Genomic DNA, 27,281 nt, shown 5'->3' with positions numbered 1-27,281 from the left:
CCTTTTCGACTTTTATAAGTTGGTTGGCCCTCGATTATCAAAATGACAAAAATGAAATTTGGTCCAAAATGTGTTGCCACGTTCTCGCACACATGCACACAAAGCCCACTTACACTTATGCATTGTGTATTCAATAAACGAAACCTAAAAATAGAACAAGCTCATTCCCCTTTTCCCCTTGCCGACAACAGTGTGAACAGAATTATCAGAGTTATGCGCCCTCTGTATAATGTATACTCTTTGATTCAGGTCATCCGTTCCATTTCCTTTTTTCGAGGAACATGAACACGATACATCGTATAAAAAGGAAAATAGGTCCATCACTAGAGTAGAAGGTAAAATGCTGTTATCGACTAATCGAAAACTATCCGTCGCCATTTTTATGGCGGGATATTGCAGTATTTTAAAATGTTCACACCCAATTTAAAATACTTCTGTTAGTTTTTCCTCGAAAACCTTTATGTTTACGATGAAAATGATTAATACACAAAAGATCCGTTTTATGAATATCTTCTGTTTTTCTCTAAAACATTTTTTGATTTTCCTTATATTTTCCGAAAAAACTGCAAAAAACCGAAAATTTTACGATTTTTATCGTTATTTTTCAAGATCCCGTGATTTGCGCCAATTTTGGCTATTTTTTTCGTAATCAGGACCCAAAAACACGTCAATATGGAAAGTTTGAAAAAAATTGGGGGTAGGAGCTAAACGGAAGTTTATCCCCAAACACATTTTAAAATCAATAGTGGGCGATTGTGGGCGTTAGAGGGGGCGTGGCGCATGGCTGAAATAAAGTTGCGCTGCGTAAGAAGCCCAAGAATATACATATGTGGGAAACTCAACCTTCTAGCTTTTGTAGTTTTTGTACTCTACGAGTAACGGGTATAAAAAGAGGCATATACTTATACATATACTTATAGGGTCCTTCTAGCTGTTACATACTTTCGCACGAATACAATATACCCTTTTCTCTGCAAGTAACGGATATAAAAACATAGTAACTTTGTAAAAAGAAGTCTTTATTTTAACTGCAAGGGTACGCTTGCCGAAGTTAACTTGCTTTCTTGTTAATATTAAATTTATTTTTATACGATTTAACTTAGAGTGGTCTAATAGCCTCTTCCCATAGAGTCCATCCGTGTGAAATGGTTGGGATTTTTGACAAATGTGAAATTCGTGTTCCCATAGAGTTTCCATCCACATCCAATAACAGCTGACTTGAAGAGCAGTTGCTCAACTCAACATAAACGAAGGGGGATTTCAATTCTGCAAAACTGTAAAATAATACAATAAATAGCTTAAGATAATAGTTTAAAACATATCTGAGCTTTTATAACGAGTATGCATACAGTTTGTCAAGTAATTGTTTGCAAAAGGGAAAATGGCATAGAAATTCGTTTTTAGATGGGAAATGTACAAGCAAATACTAGATTTTTTTTAATTTTTTTTTTTGGAATTTTTTTTTTAACTATTATCTCTCCGATTGCATCAACACATTTTCTTTTTTCACCCTAAAACACCCTAAAAACAAGAAAAACTAAAAAACTGCAAATATTCGGCTGTCAATTAATTGTTTGCAAAATGCAAACAATTATTTGGTCTGGGTCTTTGGCATCAAGAATTCAAGTAACTTTGCGATTTTTTCTATAAAAACTGGTTGGATGGATTTAATTCAAACCAATTGTATATTATAAAGTGTCATTTGAATAATTTTTATAGCCAATACTATCAGCTAATATATCGGTGGCAAAGCGATTGCTGGAACACTATTAAAAAAATGCGTTTTGCAATGACCACTGTATCTCCTCTAAAAATTATCGGATTTCCATTCTGCTTTTACATTTTGCTTAACAAAAGAAAAAACCCGCCCCCTGGGAAACGCGATTTTTAATATTTTTTTTAAAAACAATTTTTTTGCTTTTCCAAATTTAAAAATGGGTTTTTCACCTAAAAAAATCGTCTTTGAGCTTAAAAAAAATACTTAAAGTTAAAAAATTAAAAAAAAAACGCTTCCCAGGGTGCGGGTTTTTTATGCAGAAAAATATGCGAAAAATTTGAAAACGATCGGTTGAGCCGTTTAGAAATGCCGATAACCACGGACTTTCAAAACGTGGTTTCGAGCGATAAACAAAAAATGGTTTGCTCGTCCTTATGTTAGCGCAGGTAGCGGCAAATTTTGTCTCGGTACTTCATCCACCGTGCCAAATTTGTGCGGTTGGATTGTGCGCAAGTGTTGCCAGACATTTGAGCGTTGTCATTCTGGTTCCTCTCTTCATTCGAAAACAGGTGATTCTATTTAAAGTTAAATATAAATAAAAATTGCTAGTCATCCAATTTATTTTAAAATGAATTCCGAAGCGATTTATCTTCAAACTCTGTGGGATATCGTCGAATTGTCTGAAGTGCGAACCTATCGGCGCAGATATCACTACCAAAGAAATTACTTCGAACATTACAGTGATGAAGAATTTGTTAAAAGGGTTCTCTTAAGAAAAAGCGGTGAAATTTGTTTAAAAAAAAATGTTTTGCGACTTTACTTTAAAGTAAAGCAGTAAGTGCATTCATTTGATTTAACTAATTCCATATAATCACAAACCATTATTATCGGGAAACAATAATACATGAGTTAAGCTTCTAATAGCTCTTAGATTCTACTCAAGCGGCAGTTTTCTTATAACTGTAGGCAATTTTTGTGGTGTTAGCGTGGCCACTGCCAGTCGAGTTGTTAAGGGCGTTAATTTTGCTATAGCGTCTTTTTCAAAACAATTTATGAAGTACCGGCGTATTAAAGATCTTCATGAAAATGTTGTTGATTTTTATAAAATAGCCAAGTTTCCGAAAGTCCAAGATAGGAGCCATAGATGGCACGCATGTAAGAATTCAATCTCCCGGAGGCGATTCCGAAGACACCAGTTATACAAGTATTGTGTCTTGTTCATCGGTATAATTTTTACCGCGAAACTTTTTTTCTGCCGACATTGTTTTTTATTAGTTTGAAATTTTGTTTATATCATCAGCTGTTAGTATGACTGTTTTATGGTATTTTTCGATAGTTTTTCGATTTATTTTTGACAATTTGTTAACTTTTCTATTGTGGGGCTGCCACCCAGTCTCAAATTAGTGCCCCTTTTATTTGGAGTTTTAAATGACGGACGAGAAAACGAAAACTGATTTGCCACCGGGATAAATTTATCCTTCTATTAGCTAAATTTTACTTTGCAGGACTGACGAGAAAACGGCCCTTAAAGGAACAAATAGTACACTAATAATTCAAAAACAAGAAAGGAAGCTACCTTCGGCCAGCCGAAGCTTATATACCCTTGTAGATAAAGTAATGCTTACTCGGTGCAGTTCCAGGAATTCCAATTTTGTTTTTAAGTAGTCAAGAATCAAAACGCCTACTTCCTACAAAGTTACAATGAATTTTCTTATATTTGTTTGAATTTTCCTATGGGAGCCTTAAGATATAGTGGTCAGATCCGGCTCGCTCCGACATATGTACTACCTGTAATAGAAAGAAGACTTTCGGGAAAGTTTCATCGCGATAGCTTTAAAACTGAGAGACTAGTTCGCATAGAAACGGACAGACGGACATGGCTAGATGGACTCGGCTATTGGTGCTGATCAAGAATATATATACTTTATGCGGTCGGAAACGTCTCCTTCACTGCGTTGCAAACATCTGACTGAAATTAAAATACCCTCTACAAGCGTATAAAAACCCAAAAAACAATGAGCTGAAGCATTATTTAGTTTTTTCCTGCCATCGATTTGATTTGTTCTCGCAGTCATCGTTCCAATTTTCACAGTCAATAGGGTGAATTCAGAATTGCACCGGGAAAACTTTGCCTAACTATCGCATAAAAGAGGCCGTCAAAGTCCGTCAAAATTGGATGGCGGACTAACTGGGAAATTTTCGGAACGGCAAAACCTTACGGACCATCCGTTCAACGGATGGTAGATGGAGCTCTGTGGGAATACCCTATAATACCTTTCGTAGCCTCAAGCCTTTTTACCAGGCGTGTCCAAGAAAACACTAGAGTTTTTCGGAGAATTGCTTTTAAAAAGAACAAAAAACAAGAAAGGAAGCTTCCTTCGGCCAGCCGAAGCTTATATACCCTTGTAGATAAAAGAATGCTCACTCGGTGCAGTTCCAGGGATTCCAGATTCAGCGTTTCTATTTATTTAAATTTTGTTTTTAAATAGTCAAGAATCAAAACGCCTACTTCCTACAAAGTTACAATGAATTTTTTTATATTTGTTTGAATATTCCTATGGGAGCCTTAAGATATAGTGGTCCGTTTCGGCTCTCTCCGACATATGTACTACCTGCAATAGAAAGAAGACTTTCGGGAAAGTTTCATCGCGATAGCTTTAAAACTGAGAGACTAGTTCGCATAGAAACGGACAGACGGACATGGCTAGATACCCTTGGCTATTGGTGCTGATCAGGAATACATGTACTTTATGTGGTCGGAAACGTCTCCTTCACTGCGTTGCAAACATCTGACTGAAATTATAATACCCTCTACAAGGGTATAACAAGAAAGGAAGTTAACTTCGGTCAGCCGAAGTTTATATAAAATATATAAAATGTTACTTTTACAATGTCAAAAATCAAAACGCCTACTTTCTGCAAATTTACAATGTTTTTTCCATTAATTTTTTGATTATTAAGGCCTAGTACTCACTTCAATCAAAAAGCCTACGAAATGAAAATCTCCATACGAAATTTTGATCACGAAATTGTTCGCCTGTCATTATACCCGTTACTCGTAGAGTAAAAGGGTATACTAGATTCGTGCAAAAGTATGTAACAGCTAGAAGGAAGCGTTTCCGACACCATAAAGTATATATATTCTTGATCAGGGTAACTAGCCGAGTCGATCTAGCCATGTCCGTCTGCCCGTCTGTATGAACGCTGAGATCTCAGAAACTACAAAAGCTAGAAGGTTGAGATTTCCCACACATATTCTTTGGCTTCCTACGCAGCGCAAGTTTATTTTAGCCGAGCGCCACGCCCCCTCTAACGCCCACAATCGCCCACTAACGATTTTAAAATGGGTCCTGCGCCCACTTCTTTAAAGATTTCCGAGAAGTATAAATGCAATTTTTATTTAATATTTATACCTATCGAAATGTAGAAGACATTTTTCAAATCGGACCATTCATTAAAAAGTTATACGCTTTATAAATTGTCAACATATATCTATCTCCCTCGCACTCCCTTTAGCTGAGTTACGATTACACTATGCAGCATCAAAAATTTACCTCGATGGATACTATATTTTTGGATTTGTTACGAATTCCAAAGTTAAACTGCGTTTTCCAAAAAGTTCCCCGACGCAAGGATTCTTAGCAAAAGGACCTCAAAGTTCGAAAAATTCCGAAATTGGCCAACTTTCCAAAGCTCTCAGAGACAAACGGATTCATGGTTTGGTTAGATGCTAAAGTTTTATAAAAGATACACTCTTTATCTTTCAAACCCCATACTTAGAATAATTTTAGGATTTTTATTAAGGGAGAAACAAGTTTTAGAAAACATAGTCAAAAAACATAAAAGTATACAGCTGCGGTCAAAATAGTAGTAGTGTTGCCGTCATGTGTTTTTAAAAGTTTTTTGTTGTCACTTTTCTTATCAAATTAGTCTAATAGTACAATTATAATCAATACAATATCACCAGAAGAAGATGAATTACAACAACAAACTTTTAAAAACACAGGGCGGCAACACTACTACTATTTTGACCGCAGCTGTATGTTTTTAAGTTTTTTGACTATGTTTTCTGGAATCTATTTCTGCCTTAAAAAAAATCCTAAAATTATTCTAAGTATGGGGTTTGAAATATAAAGAAGGTATCTTTTAAAAAACTTTAGCATCGAATCAAACCATGAATCCGTTTGCCTCTGAGAGCTCCCGAAAGTTGGCCAATTGCTGCATTTTTCGAACTTTGAGGTCCTTTTGCTAAGAATCCTTGCGTCGGGGAACTTTTTTGAAAACGCAGTTTATCTTGGGAATTCGTAACGAATCCAAAAATATAGCATCCATCGAGGTAAATTTAAAAAGCACTAAAAATGCTGCACAGTGTTATTAGTCGGGACACCAACCCGACACAGCGTTCGCACTCCCTTTAGCTGAGTGACGGGTATTAGATAGTCGGGACACCAACCCGACTATAGCGTTCTCTCTTGTTTTTGTATAGAAAGGGCAGTTTTGTTGTGTGTATTTATACCTATGGAAATGTAGAAGAAATTTTTCAAATCTGACTATTCGTTTAAGCGATCAAAGTTTTATATATCCATCTCCCTCGCACGCCCTTTAGCTGAGTGACGGGTATTAGATAGTCGGGACACCAACCCGACTATAGCGTTCTTTCTTGTTTTTAATATAGCCTGATTGAAAAAAAAAATAAATTAAAATTGATCAAAATTATATAAGAACAAGGTTATCAACACGCCAAATTACGAAATCCCAGCTCAATCCCTTATTGGTTAAAAAAATCACGAAAAACATCAAAGATTTGCAGTTCTTAATGCATCTCCCCCCTTTAGCTGCGGCCCAAAGAATAGAAAATTTGATCTGTGGCTGTGTTTGTGCAGAAGCGGTGTGCCAATAACAAATTAAAAATGGAAGGAAAACTTCAAAAACCAATGGAAAACTGCCTGTAGGAGTTGCTGCAGTACATATCGTCATTCCAACAGCAAATTTAAAGCTTGCAACCGAGGTCAACTCAACATTTTGTAATATTTTAATATTGGCGCCAGTTGATTTGTTTGCTGTTTGTAAACCCAGCTGATTTACAATAAGACCATGCTACATGCAAAGCGGGTGAACTCTGAAAACTTCGGTCACACTATAAACGAATAATATTTTTAAAACTCGTAGCCGAACTAAGTACTAGGTTTCAACTATTGAACGGAGTTTCGGATTTTAAGAGATGAAATTCTTATTTTTCTTATTCTTATTTCTTTTACAATTTAATTGAAATAGTTAAAGATTGAAACGCCATCGTTTTCATTCTTGCGATACCTTTCGATCGGTGTGTCACTCGTTATGATCGGACCATAACTGCAGATGTAAAAATTGCAGAAACAAATAAACAACCCGGTTAACTACTCAGCTTTTATTTACGCAACGATTTTTTGAAATTCTTTTAAATCTAATATTACGCAGTCCGATTATGATTAGACTAAGATTCACTCCACTAGCTTCTTCAATTACCGTTGTAATTACAATATATTTCTTAGGTACTTGCGTTTGTTTCTTGTCTAGTTAGGATTACAAAAAATAAAATTTTAAAATTAAAGCAGACTTTGGTGTGGCTTTTAGTATTCTTCCGTGGTTCCTTGGATATGCGTTATTTGGATTAAAAAGAATAAGCTAACTAATGCAACAACCTATACACAATCCTTTAAGTCAACTGGTAAGTGTTAGAGAATGGCCTCCATAGCTTCATTGAGTTGGAGTTGTGCTGAAAAAATACATTTACTTCCAGTGGTGCATACAAATGTTAAAAACGTTTTCGGCTTGTTTTTGGGATCTACAAATTTTGCCTGTGAAAAAAACAAAATTATTCTATTAATTTAAAACATTTCGTCATCAATGGTTATTAATACATTTGTTATAAAAACATCCGTGCTTGTCTGAACTGAAAAATTTAACATTTATTATACTTGGGTTTCTATACATACTGCTTTTTGCCGATTTGAAGATGCCAATTTTTTATTAATGTAAATTTGATTAGAAACACTGGATTGGTATGTACAAGGATTTTATTTTCAATTTATATATTTTAACAATTCCAATTAAGTTTAACAATTATGACACTCGACGTTTTTGTTCTTCGTTTTTCTAACACTTAAGTCCGTTTTCTCGTCCTTTTGTTAAATTTAAAGTAGGGTTAAAGCAATGATTTCCCATACGATTTCAAGGTTTTAACCCTACTTCAAATTTAACAAACGGACGAGAAAACGGACCTTAAACACTTTACGCATGGAAAAACACTTGCGAATAATAAAAGAGAAAATAGAAATGTGGTTGACGTGGGACGCGTTTTCTGACTTTATGCATATTCATATATGGTTCTACTTATAAATGCTAGTATTATATGCGGTGGTGAAGATGACGTTTGTTGATTTGATCTATGCGGGTAGATATTGTATTTACAATACAAATTTGACTGGTCTTGTTTGTGTGTGATACATTTTAAAGTTTTGGCGACGGCATGATGGACGTGTCCCTATGAAAAAATAATATAAAAAGAAGAGAAGAAAACTAATTTGTAATGAAGGAAAAATAACAGTTCTTATGTATTAGCATGACAATGGGATGTGCGAAATAAATGGGTTAATATTACATTGAAAACGAATAACATTGATGTGAATCGTGAATATAAATGATAAATTTCTGAGGATATTTTTAATTAAAAAAATTTTGAATTTCGTTTGTAGTTTTTATTTAGCATTTTATTAATGTTTAAGTTAAACTTAGTTTAGGTATTAATAAAGTAAAATTAGGGAAACAATCAAGTACTAAAAACAGAAGGTGCATTAACTAAAGAGAAAACGAGAAACTTCAAATAAAACAGCTAAAAAAAACATAATAAATCAAAAGTTTAGGATAAGAATATAAAACAAAGGTTAATTTCGGGAGATTGTTGGGGTGGTAAGATAACAGGACATCGGAGTAAACAGGAGCAAACGAGACATAACGAACGCAAACAAAACACTTACATATGCTCAGGGTGATTGCGTATGCAATCAATTAAATCATTAGGCTTAAGCTGATTTGTGCATATTTTGTGGATAGCCGTGAACAGGGGAAATCTGAAATTAAAAAAAAATTTGTTGTAGAATAGATCAAGAATACCATTTGATTATAAAACTAGTCGTACTTGTCCTCTAGGCCCTTGTTCTTTAGCATGTAGTTCACCTCCTCGGCAGTAGGTGGGCCCTGCAGCTTCTGACCGTTTAGCATTTCCTTCTCCAGTTCCTCAATAGTTTTCCCGGAAGTTACGAAGGCCTCAGACACGCGGCGATTTCGTCCACCTGAGAGATAAAGCAATATTTGTTAAATAACAATTTAATATACAAATTGTATAACTTAAAAGTATCGATACTAAAAGCTAAACGCAGATAAGAAAACACGCTGCAAAAAAAAAGTGAAAGGCATAAACAATTTTTTAATATTATTTATTTATTTATTTTTTAGGGAGAATTAAAAAGCAGAAAACGTAGCCATATCATTCAGCTGCGGCCAAAATAGTAGTAGTGTTCACCTCTACGTTTTTTAAAGTTTTTTGTTGTATTTTATCATATCTAATTCGTCTAATCAATAAAGTATAACCAGGAGAGGTTCATACCGTGTAATTGTATGATGAAATTAAAATATTATTAGTTTATTATTAGAAAAATAAATAAAAACAATTGGTCAGCGATTACATTTTTCTTATTAGAAGTGAGTTTTCAAACACGTAGTCCCAAAATTATGAGTATTTTTATACCCGTTACTCGTAGAGTAAAAGGGTATATTGTATTCGTGCAAAAGTATGTAACAGCTAGAAGGAAGCATTTCCGGCCCTATAAAGTATATATATTCTTGATCAGGGTCACTAGCCGAGTCGATCTAGCCATGTCCGTCTGTCTGTCTGTCTGTCTGGATGAACGCTGAGATCTCGGAAAATATAAAAGCTAGAAGTTTGGCATTTTGCATGCAGATTTTAGGAGTTCCTACGCAGCGCAAGTTTATTTCACAATCGCTTAAATACGATTTTAAAAATTCAAATATTTCGGAAAAGTAAAAATGCAGTTTTATTATGTTTATTAATACCTATAAAAATGTAGAAGAAATTTTTTCAAATCGGACCATTCGTTAAAAAGTTATGCATGATCAAAGTTTCCTATCTCCATCTCCCTCGCACTCCCTTTACCTGAGTAACGGGTATCTGATAGTCGGAGCACCCGACTATAACTTTCTCTCTTGTTATACCCGTTACTCGTAGAGTAAAAGGGTATATTAGATTCGTGCAAAAGTATGTAACAGGTAGAAGGAAGCGTTTCCGACCCCATAAAGTATATATATTCTTGATCAGGGGCACTAGCCGAGTCGATCTAGCCATGTCTGTCTGTCTGTCTGTCTGTCTGTCTGTCTGTCTGTCTGTCTGTCTGTCTGTCTGTCTGTCTGTCTGTCTGTCTGTCTGTCTGTCTGTCTGTCTGTCTGTCTGTCTGTCTGTCTGTCTGTCTGTCTGTCTGTCTGTCTGTCTGTCTGTCTGTCTGTCTGTCTGTCTGTCTGTCTGTCTGTCTGTCTGTCTGTCTGTCTGTCTGTCTGTCTGTCTGTCTGTCTGTCTGTCTGTCTGTCTGTCTGTCTGTCTGTCTGTCTGTCTGTCTGTCTGTCTGTCTGTCTGTCTGTCTGTCTGTCTGTCTGTCTGTCTGTCTGTCTGTCTGTCTGTCTGTCTGTCTGTCTGTCTGTCTGTCTGTCTGTCTGTCTGTCTGTCTGTCTGTCTGTCTGTCTGTCTGTCTGTCTGTCTGTCTGTCTGTCTGTCTGTCTGTCTGTCTGTCTGTCTGTCTGTCTGTCTGTCTGTCTGTCTGTCTGTCTGTCTGTCTGTCTGTCTGTCTGTCTGTCTGTCTGTCTGTCTGTCTGTCTGTCTGTCTGTCTGTCTGTCTGTCTGTCTGTCTGTCTGTCTGTCTGTCTGTCTGTCTGTCTGTCTGTCTGTCTGTCTGTCTGTCTGTCTGTCTGTCTGTCTGTCTGTCTGTCTGTCTGTCTGTCTGTCTGTCTGTCTGTCTGTCTGTCTGTCTGTCTGTCTGTCTGTCTGTCTGTCTGTCTGTCTGTCTGTCTGTCTGTCTGTCTGTCTGTCTGTCTGTCTGTCTGTCTGTCTGTCTGTCTGTCTGTCTGTCTGTCTGTCTGTCTGTCTGTCTGTCTGTCTGTCTGTCTGTCTGTCTGTCTGTCTGTCTGTCTGTCTGTCTGTCTGTCTGTCTGTCTGTCTGTCTGTCTGTCTGTCTGTCTGTCTGTCTGTCTGTCTGTCTGTCTGTCTGTCTGTCTGTCTGTCTGTCTGTCTGTCTGTCTGTCTGTCTGTCTGTCTGTCTGTCTGTCTGTCTGTCTGTCTGTCTGTCTGTCTGTCTGTCTGTCTGTCTGTCTGTCTGTCTGTCTGTCTGTCTGTCTGTCTGTCTGTCTGTCTGTCTGTCTGTCTGTCTGTCTGTCTGTCTGTCTGTCTGTCTGTCTGTCTGTCTGTCTGTCTGTCTGTCTGTCTGTCTGTCTGTCTGTCTGTCTGTCTGTCTGTCTGTCTGTCTGTCTGTCTGTCTGTCTGTCTGTCTGTCTGTCTGTCTGTCTGTCTGTCTGTCTGTCTGTCTGTCTGTCTGTCTGTCTGTCTGTCTGTCTGTCTGTCTGTCTGTCTGTCTGTCTGTCTGTCTGTCTGTCTGTCTGTCTGTCTGTCTGTCTGTCTGTCTGTCTGTCTGTCTGTCTGTCTGTCTGTCTGTCTGTCTGTCTGTCTGTCTGTCTGTCTGTCTGTCTGTCTGTCTGTCTGTCTGTCTGTCTGTCTGTCTGTCTGTCTGTCTGTCTGTCTGTCTGTCTGTCTGTCTGTCTGTCTGTCTGTCTGTCTGTCTGTCTGTCTGTCTGTCTGTCTGTCTGTCTGTCTGTCTGTCTGTCTGTCTGTCTGTCTGTCTGTCTGTCTGTCTGTCTGTCTGTCTGTCTGTCTGTCTGTCTGTCTGTCTGTCTGTCTGTCTGTCTGTCTGTCTGTCTGTCTGTCTGTCTGTCTGTCTGTCTGTCTGTCTGTCTGTCTGTCTGTCTGTCTGTCTGTCTGTCTGTCTGTCTGTCTGTCTGTCTGTCTGTCTGTCTGTCTGTCTGTCTGTCTGTCTGTCTGTCTGTCTGTCTGTCTGTCTGTCTGTCTGTCTGTCTGTCTGTCTGTCTGTCTGTCTGTCTGTCTGTCTGTCTGTCTGTCTGTCTGTCTGTCTGTCTGTCTGTCTGTCTGTCTGTCTGTCTGTCTGTCTGTCTGTCTGTCTGTCTGTCTGTCTGTCTGTCTGTCTGTCTGTCTGTCTGTCTGTCTGTCTGTCTGTCTGTCTGTCTGTCTGTCTGTCTGTCTGTCTGTCTGTCTGTCTGTCTGTCTGTCTGTCTGTCTGTCTGTCTGTCTGTCTGTCTGTCTGTCTGTCTGTCTGTCTGTCTGTCTGTCTGTCTGTCTGTCTGTCTGTCTGTCTGTCTGTCTGTCTGTCTGTCTGTCTGTCTGTCTGTCTGTCTGTCTGTCTGTCTGTCTGTCTGTCTGTCTGTCTGTCTGTCTGTCTGTCTGTCTGTCTGTCTGTCTGTCTGTCTGTCTGTCTGTCTGTCTGTCTGTCTGTCTGTCTGTCTGTCTGTCTGTCTGTCTGTCTGTCTGTCTGTCTGTCTGTCTGTCTGTCTGTCTGTCTGTCTGTCTGTCTGTCTGTCTGTCTGTCTGTCTGTCTGTCTGTCTGTCTGTCTGTCTGTCTGTCTGTCTGTCTGTCTGTCTGTCTGTCTGTCTGTCTGTCTGTCTGTCTGTCTGTCTGTCTGTCTGTCTGTCTGTCTGTCTGTCTGTCTGTCTGTCTGTCTGTCTGTCTGTCTGTCTGTCTGTCTGTCTGTCTGTCTGTCTGTCTGTCTGTCTGTCTGTCTGTCTGTCTGTCTGTCTGTCTGTCTGTCTGTCTGTCTGTCTGTCTGTCTGTCTGTCTGTCTGTCTGTCTGTCTGTCTGTCTGTCTGTCTGTCTGTCTGTCTGTCTGTCTGTCTGTCTGTCTGTCTGTCTGTCTGTCTGTCTGTCTGTCTGTCTGTCTGTCTGTCTGTCTGTCTGTCTGTCTGTCTGTCTGTCTGTCTGTCTGTCTGTCTGTCTGTCTGTCTGTCTGTCTGTCTGTCTGTCTGTCTGTCTGTCTGTCTGTCTGTCTGTCTGTCTGTCTGTCTGTCTGTATGTCTGTCTGTCTGTCTGTCTGTCTGTCTGTCTGTCTGTCTGTCTGTCTGTCTGTCTGTCTGTCTGTCTGTCTGTCTGTCTGTATGAACGCTGAGATCTCAGAAACTATAAAAGCTAGAGGATTGGCATTTTGCATGCAGATTTTAGGAGTTCCTACGCAGCGCAAGTTTGTTTCAAAATGGTGCCACGCCCCCTCTAACGCCCACAATCGCTTATTTACGATTTTAAAAATTTTAATATTTTGGAAAAGTAAAAATGCAGTTTTATTGTGTTTATCAATACCTATCGAAATGTAGAAGAAATTTTTCAAATCGGACCATTCGTTAAAAAGTTATGCGTGATCAACGTTTTCTATCTCTATCTCCATCTCCCTCGCACTCCCTTTACCTGAGTAACGGGTATCTGATAGTCGGGGCACCCGACTATAACGTTCTCTCTTGTTTTTAATTTGATGTCTGCCTGTAGCTGAAGCTCACTTTAATTAAGCTTCAAAACGTGCTTTGGGGGCCTTACCACCTTTCCTGGCCATATGTAACACTTACCGTAACAGGTCGTGATCAGATCAGCTACGCCACAGCTCTCGAAGAAGGTGGACAATTTGCTTCCGGGGTAAAATACGTCCACGAAGCGAATCATCTCCATAAGTCCCAGCCGGATAACAGCTGCTTTAGTGTTATCACCCAACTTAAGGCCATCGACAAAGCCTGCGCCGCAGGCTACGATGTTCTTAAGGGCACCACAGACTTCTACAGCGTCAGCGTCGTCCACAACCACTACGCGGAAGTGATTCGCCTGGAAGAGATCACGCAGCACCTTGCCATACTTTTTGTCCGTGCAACCGATGGTCGTTTCGCAGAAGTTTCCCTCAGCCACCTCGTTGGCCAGGTTGGCGCCCATCAACACGGCGCATGGGATCTGCGTGTAGAAGTCTCAAATGGATTAGGTTTTCTGGCGGTGTCACCTCTACGACGTCGACTTACCTTCAGGTGACGAGTGATAATATGGGAGATCAAATCGATGCCACCGCCCTCGGCCTTGTCGAAACCCTTAATCAGAGAGATAGCGATGGCGTTTGGCTTGATCTTGCCCAGGAGTTGTTTGCAGAAGTTGGGAATAAACTGGTGGGGCACAACAAAAATTAAAATGTCGGCGTTCTTGGCGGCCTCAACCAAGTCGGGCACGGCAACCTGTGGAGTGGGGGTAAAAAGTAAACTTTTCAAATTACTGTGATAACAAAAAAACAAAAATAAAAACTCCGATAAGCATGTTGAAGGTTATATGAAGGAAACTGCAGACGAATCGACAAAATCATATTTCTAGCACGTGTTCCACTTAAACTTTTGGAGGCTCGTTTCGCAGCAGTCTAGACTCTAGACTATTAAAATTGCCGGGCTCGCTAGATCGATCGCCTGAGCCTGATATGGTTGACTTTTTAAATATAAACATTAGGGTGGGTCGATTTGGGACCCCAAAAATCGTATAGGGGGAACGTAATCTTTAAAGGATTCTAAGCCATATTGGCGAACATACTTATGGTCTAAAATGACGTTTGACCCCCCCCAAACGCGATTGAAAAATACTGTTTTTTTGAGAAAAATATCATAGTAGTCAGCACAGATATATTACTGAATATCAATTTCCAATTTTTTTTTCAAATTTAGTAATACATGTGAGCTGACTACTATATTTTCCTCAAAAAAAGCTGTATTTTTCATTCGCGTTTGGGGGGGGTCAAACGTTATTTTAGACCATAAGTATGTTCGCCAATATGGCTTAGAATCCATTAAAGACTACGTTCCCCCTATACGATTCATCACTTTTTTCGGCCCCATACAAATCGACCCGCCCTATTAAACATACACATGTATATATTTTAGTTTTTACCAACTGACATGCTAGCCAACCTGTTATTCGCATTAGAAATAAGTTTAATATAGGGTGTTTTTGTTTTTTTATGGTTGATAATGCTTATGAAGGCACTGAAAATTTCAAAAAGGTTAAAGTAGATGTTTTTGTAATGCTATGCAAAGAGTTTCATTCGTTCTAGCAAACTAATTCAGGCTTTTCCCATGCATTTTAGCATATAATGTAATCTGGAGAAACTTTTTACTTTCTTTTTAATTTTTAAATACCATTTATTAATGGAAACTTTGAGCAGCAATTTCAACCTAAATTTAATGATTATACAGTCTGTTACATATTCCTTTTTTTTACTTATTGCAAATGAATAAACAATAAACATAAATTCAAATTGTTTTGTTTTTTCCTTTGCTGCAAACGGATTAACTTGCTGAGACATTTTTGCATATCTGACATTGGTCTCGATCATTGCTTATAGAAATTCAGATTCGTTTGTTTTTTTTGGCTTTTCTGTTGTTTTGGGTCCCCCAGTCCAACAGTCGCCGCCTTAAGGCATCTGAAAGTTTGCCAAAATGTTCGAATATATGTACATATCCATCTGTCTGCGTGAACAAACGCCGCAACATAGAAAAGTCTCCCCCAAATGTTGTTTGGATTTTGCTGTTCACCTTTACCAATTCCATGCCGTCAACGCATGACTATAATTTACGTTGGGGTTGTTCACAGGTAGTGGAAAATTAGGCTGTTTGTAGGGTAAACAGGGAACTTGGTGTTAGATCAGGTACAGATTCTCCACTTGTGCTCTATATGGATGGACTTTATCACCCGATCCATTTGAGCTTATCTATAATCGTTTCACAGAGCACTTCGAGAGCTTTGTGGAGCTCGTACATGTGTAGAAACACACCCGGTTCGAGTGGATCGCCAGCTTATCAACTATTGGACAGTCGGCTAATAGAATGTGTACCTGAAGTTTCACAAGGCTGGGGCCCTGTAAAGGGGTGGTCCCCGCACACCCACCGGCCTTGACCTACGTCAAAGACACTGGCTCTCTTGCAAAACTGCGCCGAGCAGAGCGCCAAGGTGGTGCGAGAGGTGTTGTTGCTGGTGGCCCTGAAAACTGCAGCAAGAGAGCAGCGCTAGAGAGCGACAGCGGGTGTAAAAATAGATGCGGATGATTAGATAATTTGGCGCTGCACGGCCAAGATCAAGGCGATTAGCCTTTTATGTAAACACATGGCTGTTAACAACCCGAAGCAGTTACATAAGCCCAATGGCCAGCTTTGGCCCCAAATTGGTAATGCACTCACCACATTGGGCGGAAGTTTGTGTCCTTTCAGGTACTTGACGTTCTCGTGCGTCTCGTTGATAATCTCCGTCAGCTTCTTGCCCTCAATCAGCTCCTCGTAGACAAACATGGTCACCCGCTCCTCGAATTCCGGCAGAGCGGCGGCGTTGGCTCCCACGATTTTCGCTATGGCCGAACCCCTTTGGTCGCAAGGTTAAGATTAGGGTGGAAAAGGAAATAGATGTGGACGTGGGGATAATTATGTAAGTGCATCTGCTGACGGCTAATTAAATGCACTCACCAGTTGCCGGAGCCCACAATGCACACATTTACTTTTTCTGCCATTCTGTTGTTGTTTTTACTCGTCAGCTATGCTTCTTCTTGTTGCTACTTGGCTGTTGGGTTTGGCGCGACTAATAATTGTACTACAAACTGACACGTCGAAAGCCGCGGCGACTAATGATTCTTAGTTTGCACTCCACACATGTTAATATAAGCAAAACAAGCACTGCGGCCAACAACAAATCGTGTGGATTTCAAGAGCGGAGAGAGGTCGTCTGTGGATGTTACAGCCTGTTCAGACAGATGGTCGCATCAGCGACCAAATTCCGCTAGATCAACTTTTTTCATTATACCCTTGCAGAGGGTATTATAATTTCAGTCAAAAGTTTGCAACGCATTGAAGGAGACGTTTCCGACCACATAAAGTATATATGATTTTGCGCTGATATTTGATTTTAGTTAGATGGATCCTAAACTAAGCTAAGTAATTTTAGTATCCCTGGATAATTTTCCAGGACAATACCTTTTTTTTATAATAAAATATTAATCTTTTAGTGTGACCGAAGTTTTCGGAGTTCATCCGCAATGCATGTAGCATGGTCTTACTCTCAGCAAACAAATCAACTGCCGCCAATTTTAAAAGATAAAGCCTAGTACTCAGTTCGGCTAAGAGTTTTACTAGTCGAAAAATATTAATATTTTAGGGTGACCGAAGTTTTCGGAGTTCATCCGCAATGCATGTAGAATGGTCTTACTCTCAGCAAGCAAATTAACTGGCGCCAATTTTGAAATATTACAAAATGATTAGCCGACCTAGGTCGCAAGCTTTAAATTTGCTGTTGGAATGAGAATATGTATTGCTGCAACTCCTACAGGCAGTTTTCCATTGGTTTTTGGGGTTTCATTCTATTATTTATTTAATATGTTATTGGCACACCGCTTCTGCACAAACACAGCCAAAGATCGAATTTTTTATTCTTTGGGCCGCGGCCAAAGGCGTTCATCAGAATTCATCCGCTAAATCTAGTATTTTAGTGGTATTTTCTTACTATTTCCTTAGCTCAACTGAGTACCGAGGTGGGAAAAAGTCCCCGGCTAAAGGCTTTAGCTACCTATTTGCCTCTCGCTTACTCCTATGCTTAGCTAGCAGTTTTCGTCGTACTGAGTACTAGGCTTTACAAAACGTTGAGCCGACCTGGGTCGCAAGCTTTAAATTCGCTGTTGGAATGGCGATATGTATTGCAGCAACTCCTACAGGCAGTTTTCCATTGGTTTTTGTGGTTTTCCTTCCATTTATAAATTGTTATTGGCACACCGCTTCTGCACAAACACTGCCAAAGATAACATTTTTTATTCTTTGGGCCACAGCTAAAGGTGTTCATCAGAATTCATCCGCTAAATCTAGTATTTTAGTGGTATTTTCTTACTATTTCCTTAGCTCAACTGAGTACCGAGGTGGGAAAAAGTCCCCGGCTAAGGGCTTTAGCTACCTATTTGCCTCTCGCTTACTCCTATGCTTAGCTAGCAGTTTTCGTCGTACTGAGTACTAGGCTTTAATAAGCACACATGTATGTCAATATTTATTTTGTTCAGCCTAGTACTCAGTTCAGCTAAGAGTTTTACTAGTCGAAAAATATTAATCTTTTAGTGAGACCGAAGTTTTCGGAGTTCATCCGCAATGCATGTAGCATGGTCTTACTCTCAGCAAACAAATCAACTGGCGCCAATTTTAAAATATTACAAAACGTTGAGCCGACCTGGGTCGCAAGCTTTAAATTCCCTGTTGGAATGGCGATATGTATTGCAGCAACTCCTACAGGCAGTTTTCCAATGGTTTTTGTGGTTTTCCTTCCATTTATACATTGTTATTGGCAAACCGCTTCTGCACAAACACAGCCAAAGATCAAATTTTTTATTCTTTGGGCCGCGGCTAAAGGCGTTCATCGGAATTCACCCGCTAAATCTAGTATTTTTTTAGTATTTCCTTACCATTTCCTTAGCTCAACTGAGTACCGCGGTGAAAAAAGTCCCCGGCTAAAGGCTTTAGCTACCTATTTGCCTCTCGCTTACTCTTATGCTTAGCTAGCAGTTTTCGTCGTACTGAGTACTAGGCTTTCTTATTAAACATATAATGCATTTACAAGAAACACAAGAAATTTATAAAAACTTAATCCTTTCATAATCAGTTCTTGTACAACTGACACAAATCCACAATCATCGGGAACGATTGAGCGCTTCGAAACGATCATTTTGTACACGAACACCCAAAGCTAAAAATGACATCATAGATCGTTAAGAAGCGAGTCGAGTAGTTGACCAAACCAGAAAGCCGAAGTATGAGCCGATCGTGATTATTCGTTGCCGAGTGAGTTTACCGGATCAAATGAAAATTCAGGCGCGATGATCGATCGTACTTGATCGTACTCCATGCAGCTCTCTGGTCTTGGTATACAATTCTTTTAGTTTTTGTGATAAATCTCGATAGGTGTATCACTCGTAACGATCGGACCATCATAGCAGATTTTCAATTATGCGTCTTTGTACACTTTCGTTGTGCCCTTCGTCACTACGTGCACTGCCGTCCACAGTGATCAATTTCCTTGCAGTTCCCGAAATTAGCACAAGGTACTGTCCATATATTACGTAATCACCTACACACAAAAACAAGAGGGAGATGGTGATGTAACTTTTTAATGAATGGTCCGATTTGAAAAATGTCTTCTACATTTCGATAGGTATAGGAAGCCCAAGAATGTGTGTGGGAAATCTCAACCTTCTAGCTTTTGTAGTTTCCGAGATCTCAGCGTTCATACGGACAGACGGGCATGGCTAGATCGACTCCTCTAGTGATGCTGATCAGGAATATATATACTTTATGGGGTCGGAAACGTTTGAGTTTTATAATAAAAGTTGACAAATAACCGTTATTCGTCGTGATCAAAAATAAAACTTAAACTTGATTTATGGCGATTTTGTGGGTAAAACAAATTAAAAAAAATATATAGTTATACAATATGCACGGTTGGCTTTTTTTTCGATCGTTCCTATGGCAGCTATATGATATAGTCGTCCGATTTTTAAAATATTTTAATCGAAATTCTGAAATATTTAAAAAATAACATTTCCAAGAGTAGAAGGTTTTATTTCAAAAAACACCGAAGACACCGAATTTTTTTAACGTTTCCTTCCTATGGGAGCTATAAGATATAGTTGTCCGATCCTGTTGGTTCCGACTTATGTACTACCTGCAATAGAAAGAAGACTTTTGGGAAAGTTTTAAGCCGATAGCTTCAAAACTGAGACTAGTTTGCGTAGAAGCGGACAGACAGACATGGCTAGATCGACTCGTCTAATGATGCTTGTCGGGAGCAGCCGCAGAAATCAATTTAAAATCATTTAAAACCCATTTATTGTTTGCCATTTGGTCAGCATTACTGACAACAACAATGTAAACCAAAGCTTCCAATCGTCTATCCTGCGTAAGATAAGCCGATATAAGCGACTGCGCTCGCTGCTCTCTCGGACCTACGCACTCTCATCATGTACATTCGCTTTTGATCGCTGGTACGAAGCAGTTCGTTCGCTCTCGCTACCACAATAAACGCATTAAAAATCGAACCACTTTTTCGGCTTTTCTTTTAGCACCGTTCTGACACACGCATAATTCTCTCTCGTTTAAATATTCGCAAAAAAGGTGGCATAAATTAATGCCTCCTCTAAACAATGCTGATCAAGAATATATATAAGTTATGGGGTCGGAAACGTCTCCTTCACTGCGTTGCAAACTTCTGACTGAAATCATAATACCCATTGCAAGGGTATAAAAACATATTAGACGGAAAACAGTCAGGGAAAGCGGTTCGATTGGTTAGGTTTTGGATCATCTTTATTAAAAATGGCATAAACAGTCGATTTAGCGTCGCTTGTGAACGGTTGTGTTTACCATTGTGCTCTGAGTTTTTGTTTTATATCGTGTTATTTCCGCAAGTATTTTGTGTTTATTTACTAACAAAGTTTAGCCTAACAATCGTGTTAGTGACTTTCATAGATCTCCCAGATTACGGGTACGTGGTTATAGTTATTTTAACATTTCCATTTGATTTATTTAATATCTTGGCTTTGTTAGTGTAATTTGCACTCTCCAAATTGGCTCTTATATTCTCTCTCTTACTCTTACTCTCTCTCTCTGCCGCTCTATTATAACTGTAATTTCACTCTCTCTGAACCTGCCGAATTTCTTGTAGACCTATTCTCATAGTCTCTCTCTCTCTTGCTTGCTTTACATCTAACTGTTCGTGCGTTGAGTTGTTTTGGTGCCCCACAAGCCTCGCTCAGTCGATAGAAGACTTTTCTCTCGCGCTCTCTTTCGATTTAATTCGCGATCTCGCGCTCTTATACTTTTTGTGTTTTTGTGATTTTGTGGTTTTGGAATTTGATCCCAGTGCCAAATTTACTTGAGGTATTTTTTTATACTTTTATATACTTTTTATTTTATTCTCTTTATTCTCTAACATATTTTTCTTATAATGACTCTTATCTGTACTAAGAAAAATTGTAGGACTGCATCTAATGACCCTTTTGTTTACTGTTGGCTCTGCGAAGCAATGATGCATTCTAAATGTGCAGGATTTACTGGCAGAGTTAAAGACTTTATTGAAATGCGGATTGGTCTCATGTGGGTATGTGAGCACTGCAGGGATTTGGCAGTTGAGATGAGCAGCTTTATGAGGCAGACTCGAGACGGCCTATGTAATCTTTCACGTGTTTTTAAACAGCTCAATGATGGATTTAATTCCGTATGTGAACAATTTAATAATAAAAAATTATTAACCGAGTCGCCCAAACGCAAAAAAGCTAGCTCAACGACAGTAAAGGCGAGTGTTGAATCCACGTTAAATCCAAACTTGGTAGCTGCTGCAGTTTCTGGTGACACAGGGGTAAGTGAACCATCTGTGCCAATGGATACTGCTAGTTCAGGTGTAGTCCCTGTCTCTGTAGCCCCTGTATCTGAATGTCAGGCTCCAGATCCGGCGGAATCAACCAATCCGGTGCCGACCATACCCATAGGTACTGTGGGCGCCGTTTCTGTCGCTCAGCCGAATGAGGTTCAGGCTGCTGCTGGGGGGCGTAAAAATCTCTCAGTTGTACCCAGACATACAGTAGGTGCCGCTTCTGGCTCTCAGCTGAGTGAGGTTCAGACTGCTGCTGGGGGGCGTAAGAAACTCTCAGTTGTTCCACATAGGAAGCAACTATTTGTTTCAAGATTTACGCCTGATACCACATCTGAGGATGTTTTGGAATTCATTCGTGAAAAATTCCCATCCGAGGATATTGCGGTTGAACAATTTCGATTTTCATACGCCCGTAGGATATCGTCTTTCAAAATTTTTGCTCCGCCTGATGTGTTTAAAGAACTGCTTTCTGAAAGCTTCTGGCTTAATGATGATCTGGTTATAAAAGAATTTGTTCCTAATAAACCGAGAACAAATAATAGGCCTTCCACGGTGCCAAAAAACTGAAAAGTTTATTATTGGCTTACCAAAATGTTAGAGGACTTAACATGAAGCTACCAAAGCTTTATGCTGACTCCTCGGCATTTACGGACGATATCTTAGCTTTTACTGAAACTTGGCTGAAACCAGAGATAACAGACTCTGAAGTTCTGTCTACCAATTTTAATACCTACAGAACCGATCGCCTTTCCCGTAGGGGGGGCGGCGTTTTAATTGCCGTCACCTCCACCATAAGTTCTGAGAGAATTCACTCTTATGCCTCTAATGACATTGAATTTGTTTGTGTGAAAGTTTCCCTGCAAACCTTGTCTATTTTTATTACATGTTCGTATATTCCGCCTGGCTCTGACCTAATCATTTATGAGCAACATCTATCTGCTATTAAATCAATTTTATCCTTTTTTTCCAATAGAGACCTTTTCATTGTTTTGGGTGACTTTAATCTCCCTGATATATCTTGGTCCCCCCCTTCTGACTCACTTGTCGCTTTACCTTTATCCACCCATGATTTTGTGGATGGCCTTTTAGAATTATCGTTACAGCAGGTTAGCTTTATACGAAATTCATTAAATAGACAATTAGATCTTGTGTTTGTTTCAGAGCCGTCTGAAGTCACAGTATCTAGAATTGACGCTCTTGTGGTACCAGAAGACCGATACCATCCAACTATGGAATTAACAATTTGCCTCCCCTACCTTGATACCCTCTCTCCTTTAGTTTCTCCAACTAAAATGAGATGTTTTCGGAAATGTGACTATAATAAACTTAATTTAATGATTTCGCAATACGATTGGACAGATCTTTATAATTGTGTGGACATCGAAAGTGCAACGGAACTTTTCTATAGCGTTCTAAACACTTTTTTTAATGAATGCGTTCCTGATAGACTTCCTCCCAAGCCGAACAGGCCCCCCTGGTTTAATGTTCTTAACAGTCATTGCTATTCCATGTATTTAAATCGTTGTAAATTTGAATTTACAAATGATCCGAAGCAATTTTATAACTTTGTCAACGCAAAGCGTAAGTCATCAGCTTTGCCTTCATCGGTTCGATTTAACTCAATGGAGGCATCGACTGACTCTGAAATTGCTGATTTATTCTCTGACTTTTTCCAAACTACTTATAGCTCTTCTTCATGGTCAGAATCAAATTACCATAATCCCTTAAATAGGGCAAATTGTATTTTTTCCCCTATAATTACCGAAAGTTCTCTCTTAAGAGATTTAACATCAACAACGCCAACTTATTCTCCCGGTCCTGATGGACTTCCTGGGTGTGTGCTTAAGTTTTGTGCATCAACCATCTGCAAACCTATTCTTAAACTTTTTCAATTGTCTATTTCATCATCAGTTTTTCCAACTATCTGGAAGGATTCTTTTATTATTCCACTTCACAAAAAGGGTGCGAAGGCGGATGCCCAGAATTATAGAGGTATTTCTAAATTGTCGGCTATTCCAAAAGCCTTTGAACGTATTATCACTTCTCATTTGCAACATTTATGTTCCTCGCTAATATCACCGTGTCAGCACGGTTTTGTTAAGCAAAGATCGACTACCACCAACCTACTTGAATTGTCATCAATTGTAATAAATGGATTTAACAATAAAATGCAGACTGACGTTGTATATACAGATTTCAGTAAAGCCTTTGACTCTGTTAACCACTCTCTTCTTTTATTCAAATTAGATTTGCTTGGGTTTCCATGTAATCTATTAACTTGGATTTCAAGCTATTTGAATGGGAGGACTCAGAGGGTTATATTTAAGAACGCTGTTTCAAAAACGATCCATGTGACATCTGGAGTACATCAGGGTAGTCATTTGGGCCCTTTGCTGTTTACTTTGTTTATTAACGATCTTCCCTCTATTGTAACACATTCTCGTGTACTAATGTATGCGGATGATGTTAAGCTTTGTTTGACATATAATAATATAGAGTCTGGTTTTGGCTTACAATCAGACATTGATCAATTTCAAGTATGGTGTGAGTATAACCTCTTAAATTTGAACTGCCTAAAATGCAACGTAATGACCTTTTATAGGGTCACCCCTACCTTTATAAGTTATTCGCTTCAGAATTTGCCACTTGACCGTATATATTCAGTAAATGATTTAGGCGTTCTTCTGGACCCGAAGCTTAAATTTGACTGCCACATAATGTCGACAGTCAATAAAGCTATGAGTGTTCTTGGGTTTATAAAGCGTTGGTCAAAAGATTTTGATGACCCTTATATAACCAAATTATTATTTACCTCCCTTGTCCGTCCTATATTGGAATATTGTTCTTCGGTTTGGAGCCCACAATACCAAGTCCACATTGACCGTATAGAGTCGGTACAAAAAAAATTTCTCCTTTTTGCCCTTCGTAGTTTGAACTGGGATCAAAACGTAAGGCTACCTTCCTACCAGAGTAGATTATTATTGCTTAATTTACCGACACTTGCAAATCGTAGAAAAATGCTTGGTACCATTTTTATGCATAATCTTATAAGAGGTGATATTGATTCTATAGAGCTTGTTAGCCGCCTAACTTTTAATGTTCCCGTTAGACTAACACGTAATTATCATCCTCTTAATTTACCTCGATGTACATCAAATTTTGGTCTGCACGAGCCCTTTCGCGTTCTATGTAATAACTATAATGTTCTTTATCATTTAATTTGCACATCAACTTCTATCCCGGTATTAAAAACTAACATTTTAACTCATTTGCTTCACTCCTAACTGCATGTTTTTTTTCATTATTGGTCCCGTCTTTATGGGTTTTATGTATTCTTCCTCGCGAACTCGCATTTTTGCCCAAATTTACAAAAGGGCCCCGCGCGTAACAAGCACGTGCTTGGTGTCGTTGGGCCACTTGTTTGTACTTCTCGTAGTGCATCAACGTATATCATATATAACTGTGAAGGTTAACACAGAAAAACCGAATCCTGGCCCATTTTCCCTTCCAAAATGTTATATGGCAAAGCACAAAGAATCTGAGCAGGGCCAAAACTAAACTAAAACAGGTGCTTAAAATAATAGCGAATATTTAAATAATTGGATAATGTTTCAATAAACAAATTTATAAAACATGCACTTAAAAAAAAATTTTCTATCCTAAATCGGAATATATTTACAAGGGAATAAGGCTCATGAAAAAAACTTACAAATGAATTCCTGCAAACTTATGAGAATTTGTGAAGGCAAAGATAAGTTGGATAAGAAGAGATCCTTTTTATAAGTCATGTGTCTTCTAAACACCTAAATTAACCAAAAATATGGTACCATGAATAAATTTTAGGTAGCGTACTTATTTAGTCGCATCTAAAATCATTTTTCGTCACAAAAGTTGATATCAGAACTTTTGTACGTTGAAGGTGCGATCGTCACTACACTCATAAAAAAAAATCGAAGAATTTCCTTAAAATCTAGAAAATTTTTATACCCTTGTAGAGGGTATTATAATTTCAGTCAGATGTTTGCAACGCAGTGAAGGAGACGTTTCCGACCACATAAAGTATATATATTCTTGATCAGCACCAATAGCCGAGTCTATCTAGCCATGTCCGTCTGTCCGTCTGTCCGTTTCTATGCGAACTAGTCTCTCAGTTGTAAAGCTATCGCGATGAAACTTTCCCGAAGGTCTTCTTTCTATTGCAGGTAGTACATATGTCGGAGCCAGCCGGATCGGACCACTATATCTTAAGGCTCCCAAACAAATATAAGAAAATTCATTGTAACTTTGTAGGAAGTAGGCGTTTTGATTCTTGACTACTTAAAAACAAAATTGAAATAAATCGAAACGCTGAATCTGGAATCCCTGGAACTGCACCGAGTGAGTATTCTTTTATCTACAAGGGTATATAAGCTTCGGCTGGCCGAAGGTAGCTTCCTATCTTGTTTCTTGAATTTTTGCCAAAGGAGACCTCACCTTTGTTTCAAGAAATGGTTTTTTTGAAAGGCACCATTAAAACAAGAAAAAATATTTCTTGTTTCAAGAAATTAAATTTCTTAAAACAAGAAAGGGTTTTTTAGAAAGCCACCATTAAAACAAGAAAACATATTTCTTAAAACAAGAAAGGCGATTCTTGTTTCAAAGGTGGTTTGTTTCTTGTTTCAAGAAATTAAATTTCTTAAAACAAGAAAGGGTTTTTTAGAAAGGCACTTTTGAAACAAGAAAAATTCTTTCTTGTTTAAATTTCCTTTCAAGAAATTTTATTTCTTGATTTAAGAAATAATAGGAAAAGGAAGTTTTATATTAACACTGAAACCCTAAAAATAAAATGTAACTTGGTTTTTTCTTTTGCATATTATATTTATTTACATTTAAAACATTTAACACTTAACATTTAAACATTTTTAAATAACACATTTCTGACTCAAGAAAACATTATTATTACCCAAGGTCTGTTGAACTTCATATGACCTAAGGTGATCCATTTTCTTCGCCTTTCCTCATCTAGAAAAAAAGAGTTATTGGGATATCAATGATTTGTTTTTAGATAAACAACTTTTTTGAAATAATGTAATTTTAATAATAGCCAAAATACAAACACGTTGGTCAGACGACCGAGAGAGAGGAGCAAGACAGGTAGAAAATGAAGGGTTGAAAATCGAATTTCAGAGAGAGAGAGGCACGGGAGAGACACGTACATGCATACATATATATTTACATACAGTCCTTTGCGCGAAGGGAGACCGAATGTAAGCAGGGCAGATCATGTCAGTTTTAAGGAGGAGAAGAGAGAACATCGCGACGCGTAGGTCAAGCGAGCGAGAGAGAGGAGCAGAATATGAAAGGTTTTCAGATCGGGTGAGCCGCGTACATGCATAGATATTTACATGCATACATAAGTATGTCAAACAAATACAACATATTTTTCCTACCTTAGAAGGTTTTAAAACAAAATTACAGCTTCGACAAACAAATTATTTGGCTGTTGCAACTGCAGGTATTTTCACTCTGAAAAATAAATAAAATGCGAGTAATAAGATAAAGTTATTATAGAACTGTACACCCACAAATTTATGTACAAATGTATGTATGTACGTAGCTCTTAGCTAAAAAACAATTCACCTAAATTGGTATACGCTTGGTAAAGAGATTTGAAATGTATCCTTTAATTACATACATACAATTGTACGCCCGCTATACAAAAAATTATATACATATTTACATACCTTTGAATATTCGGAAAAAGGCTTCACCTCTTATCCGCTTGAAAATCACGTCCATCACTCACGAATTTTTTTCACAACTGACGCTCGGGGGATCAGAGAAGTCGGTAGCCGGGTAGTAGTCGGGCCGAGTAGTCCCTTCGTCCCACTTCGTTTTTCTTGTCGTTAACATTCGGCAGCCGAAGGAAGTCAATGGCTACTTTCCAATATTCTAGGGTCATTTCATTCATATATTCAAAGGTGATTTTTTCCTTAAATACGTACAAAAATGTTTTGGCTGCG

At 38.6% G+C, this 27,281-nt stretch overlaps 1 protein-coding gene and 1 long non-coding RNA gene across 4 annotated transcripts; both read right to left on the bottom strand.

Annotated features, from left to right (window-relative positions):
* Window positions 1-1,084: 1,084 nt before the first annotated feature.
* Gpdh1 (Glycerol-3-phosphate dehydrogenase 1) lies at window positions 1,085-16,525 on the bottom strand. Of its 3 annotated transcripts, none has more exons than XM_070214697.1 (7): window positions 16,347-16,525; window positions 16,068-16,245; window positions 13,878-14,084; window positions 13,440-13,812; window positions 8,895-9,048; window positions 8,734-8,826; window positions 1,085-1,274 (listed from the first exon to the last, which is right to left on the bottom strand). In XM_070214697.1, exons 1-7 carry the CDS (start codon window positions 16,388-16,390, stop codon window positions 1,100-1,102), a joined length of 1,224 nt encoding a protein of 407 aa, XP_070070798.1. In that variant the 5' UTR covers window positions 16,391-16,525; the 3' UTR covers window positions 1,085-1,099. The 3 variants fall into 3 exon arrangements, with proteins under 3 accessions (XP_070070798.1, XP_017006348.1, XP_017006339.1); XM_017150859.3 differs by lacking the exon at window positions 1,085-1,274 and adding an exon at window positions 7,110-7,554 and having other exon boundaries at window positions 16,347-16,523; XM_017150850.3 differs by lacking the exon at window positions 1,085-1,274 and adding an exon at window positions 7,756-8,240 and having other exon boundaries at window positions 16,347-16,524.
* A 9,583-nt stretch (window positions 16,526-26,108) lies between these two features.
* LOC138912912 (uncharacterized) lies at window positions 26,109-27,254 on the bottom strand. The gene is made up of 3 exons (XR_011418472.1): window positions 27,003-27,254; window positions 26,709-26,784; window positions 26,109-26,280 (listed from the first exon to the last, which is right to left on the bottom strand). It is a non-coding gene; the product is annotated as an uncharacterized lncRNA (long non-coding RNA).
* Window positions 27,255-27,281: the final 27 nt, after the last annotated feature.

The sequence above is a fragment of the Drosophila takahashii genome, chromosome 2L (genome assembly GCF_030179915.1).
Source record: "Drosophila takahashii strain IR98-3 E-12201 chromosome 2L, DtakHiC1v2, whole genome shotgun sequence".
In the NCBI taxonomy this organism is placed as follows: Eukaryota; Metazoa; Arthropoda; class Insecta; order Diptera; family Drosophilidae; genus Drosophila; species Drosophila takahashii.
Note: the sequence above shows the minus strand (reverse complement) of the source record. Positions and strands in the feature narration are given on the sequence as shown.

Bases quoted from the DNA above. Each gene is read 5' to 3' on its own strand.
- Gpdh1 (XM_070214697.1), bottom strand. From the start codon at position 16,390: ATGGCAGAAAAAGTAAATGTGTGCATTGTGGGCTCCGGCAACTG. The intron at 9,049-13,439 runs GTAAGTGTTACA...TTTATCTCTCAG, and splicing joins TCTGATCACGACCTGTTACG to GTGGACGAAATCGCCGCGTG. The intron at 1,275-8,733 runs GTAAGTGTTTTG...ATTATTTTACAG, and splicing joins CGCAATCACCCTGAGCATAT to TTTTGCAGAATTGAAATCCC.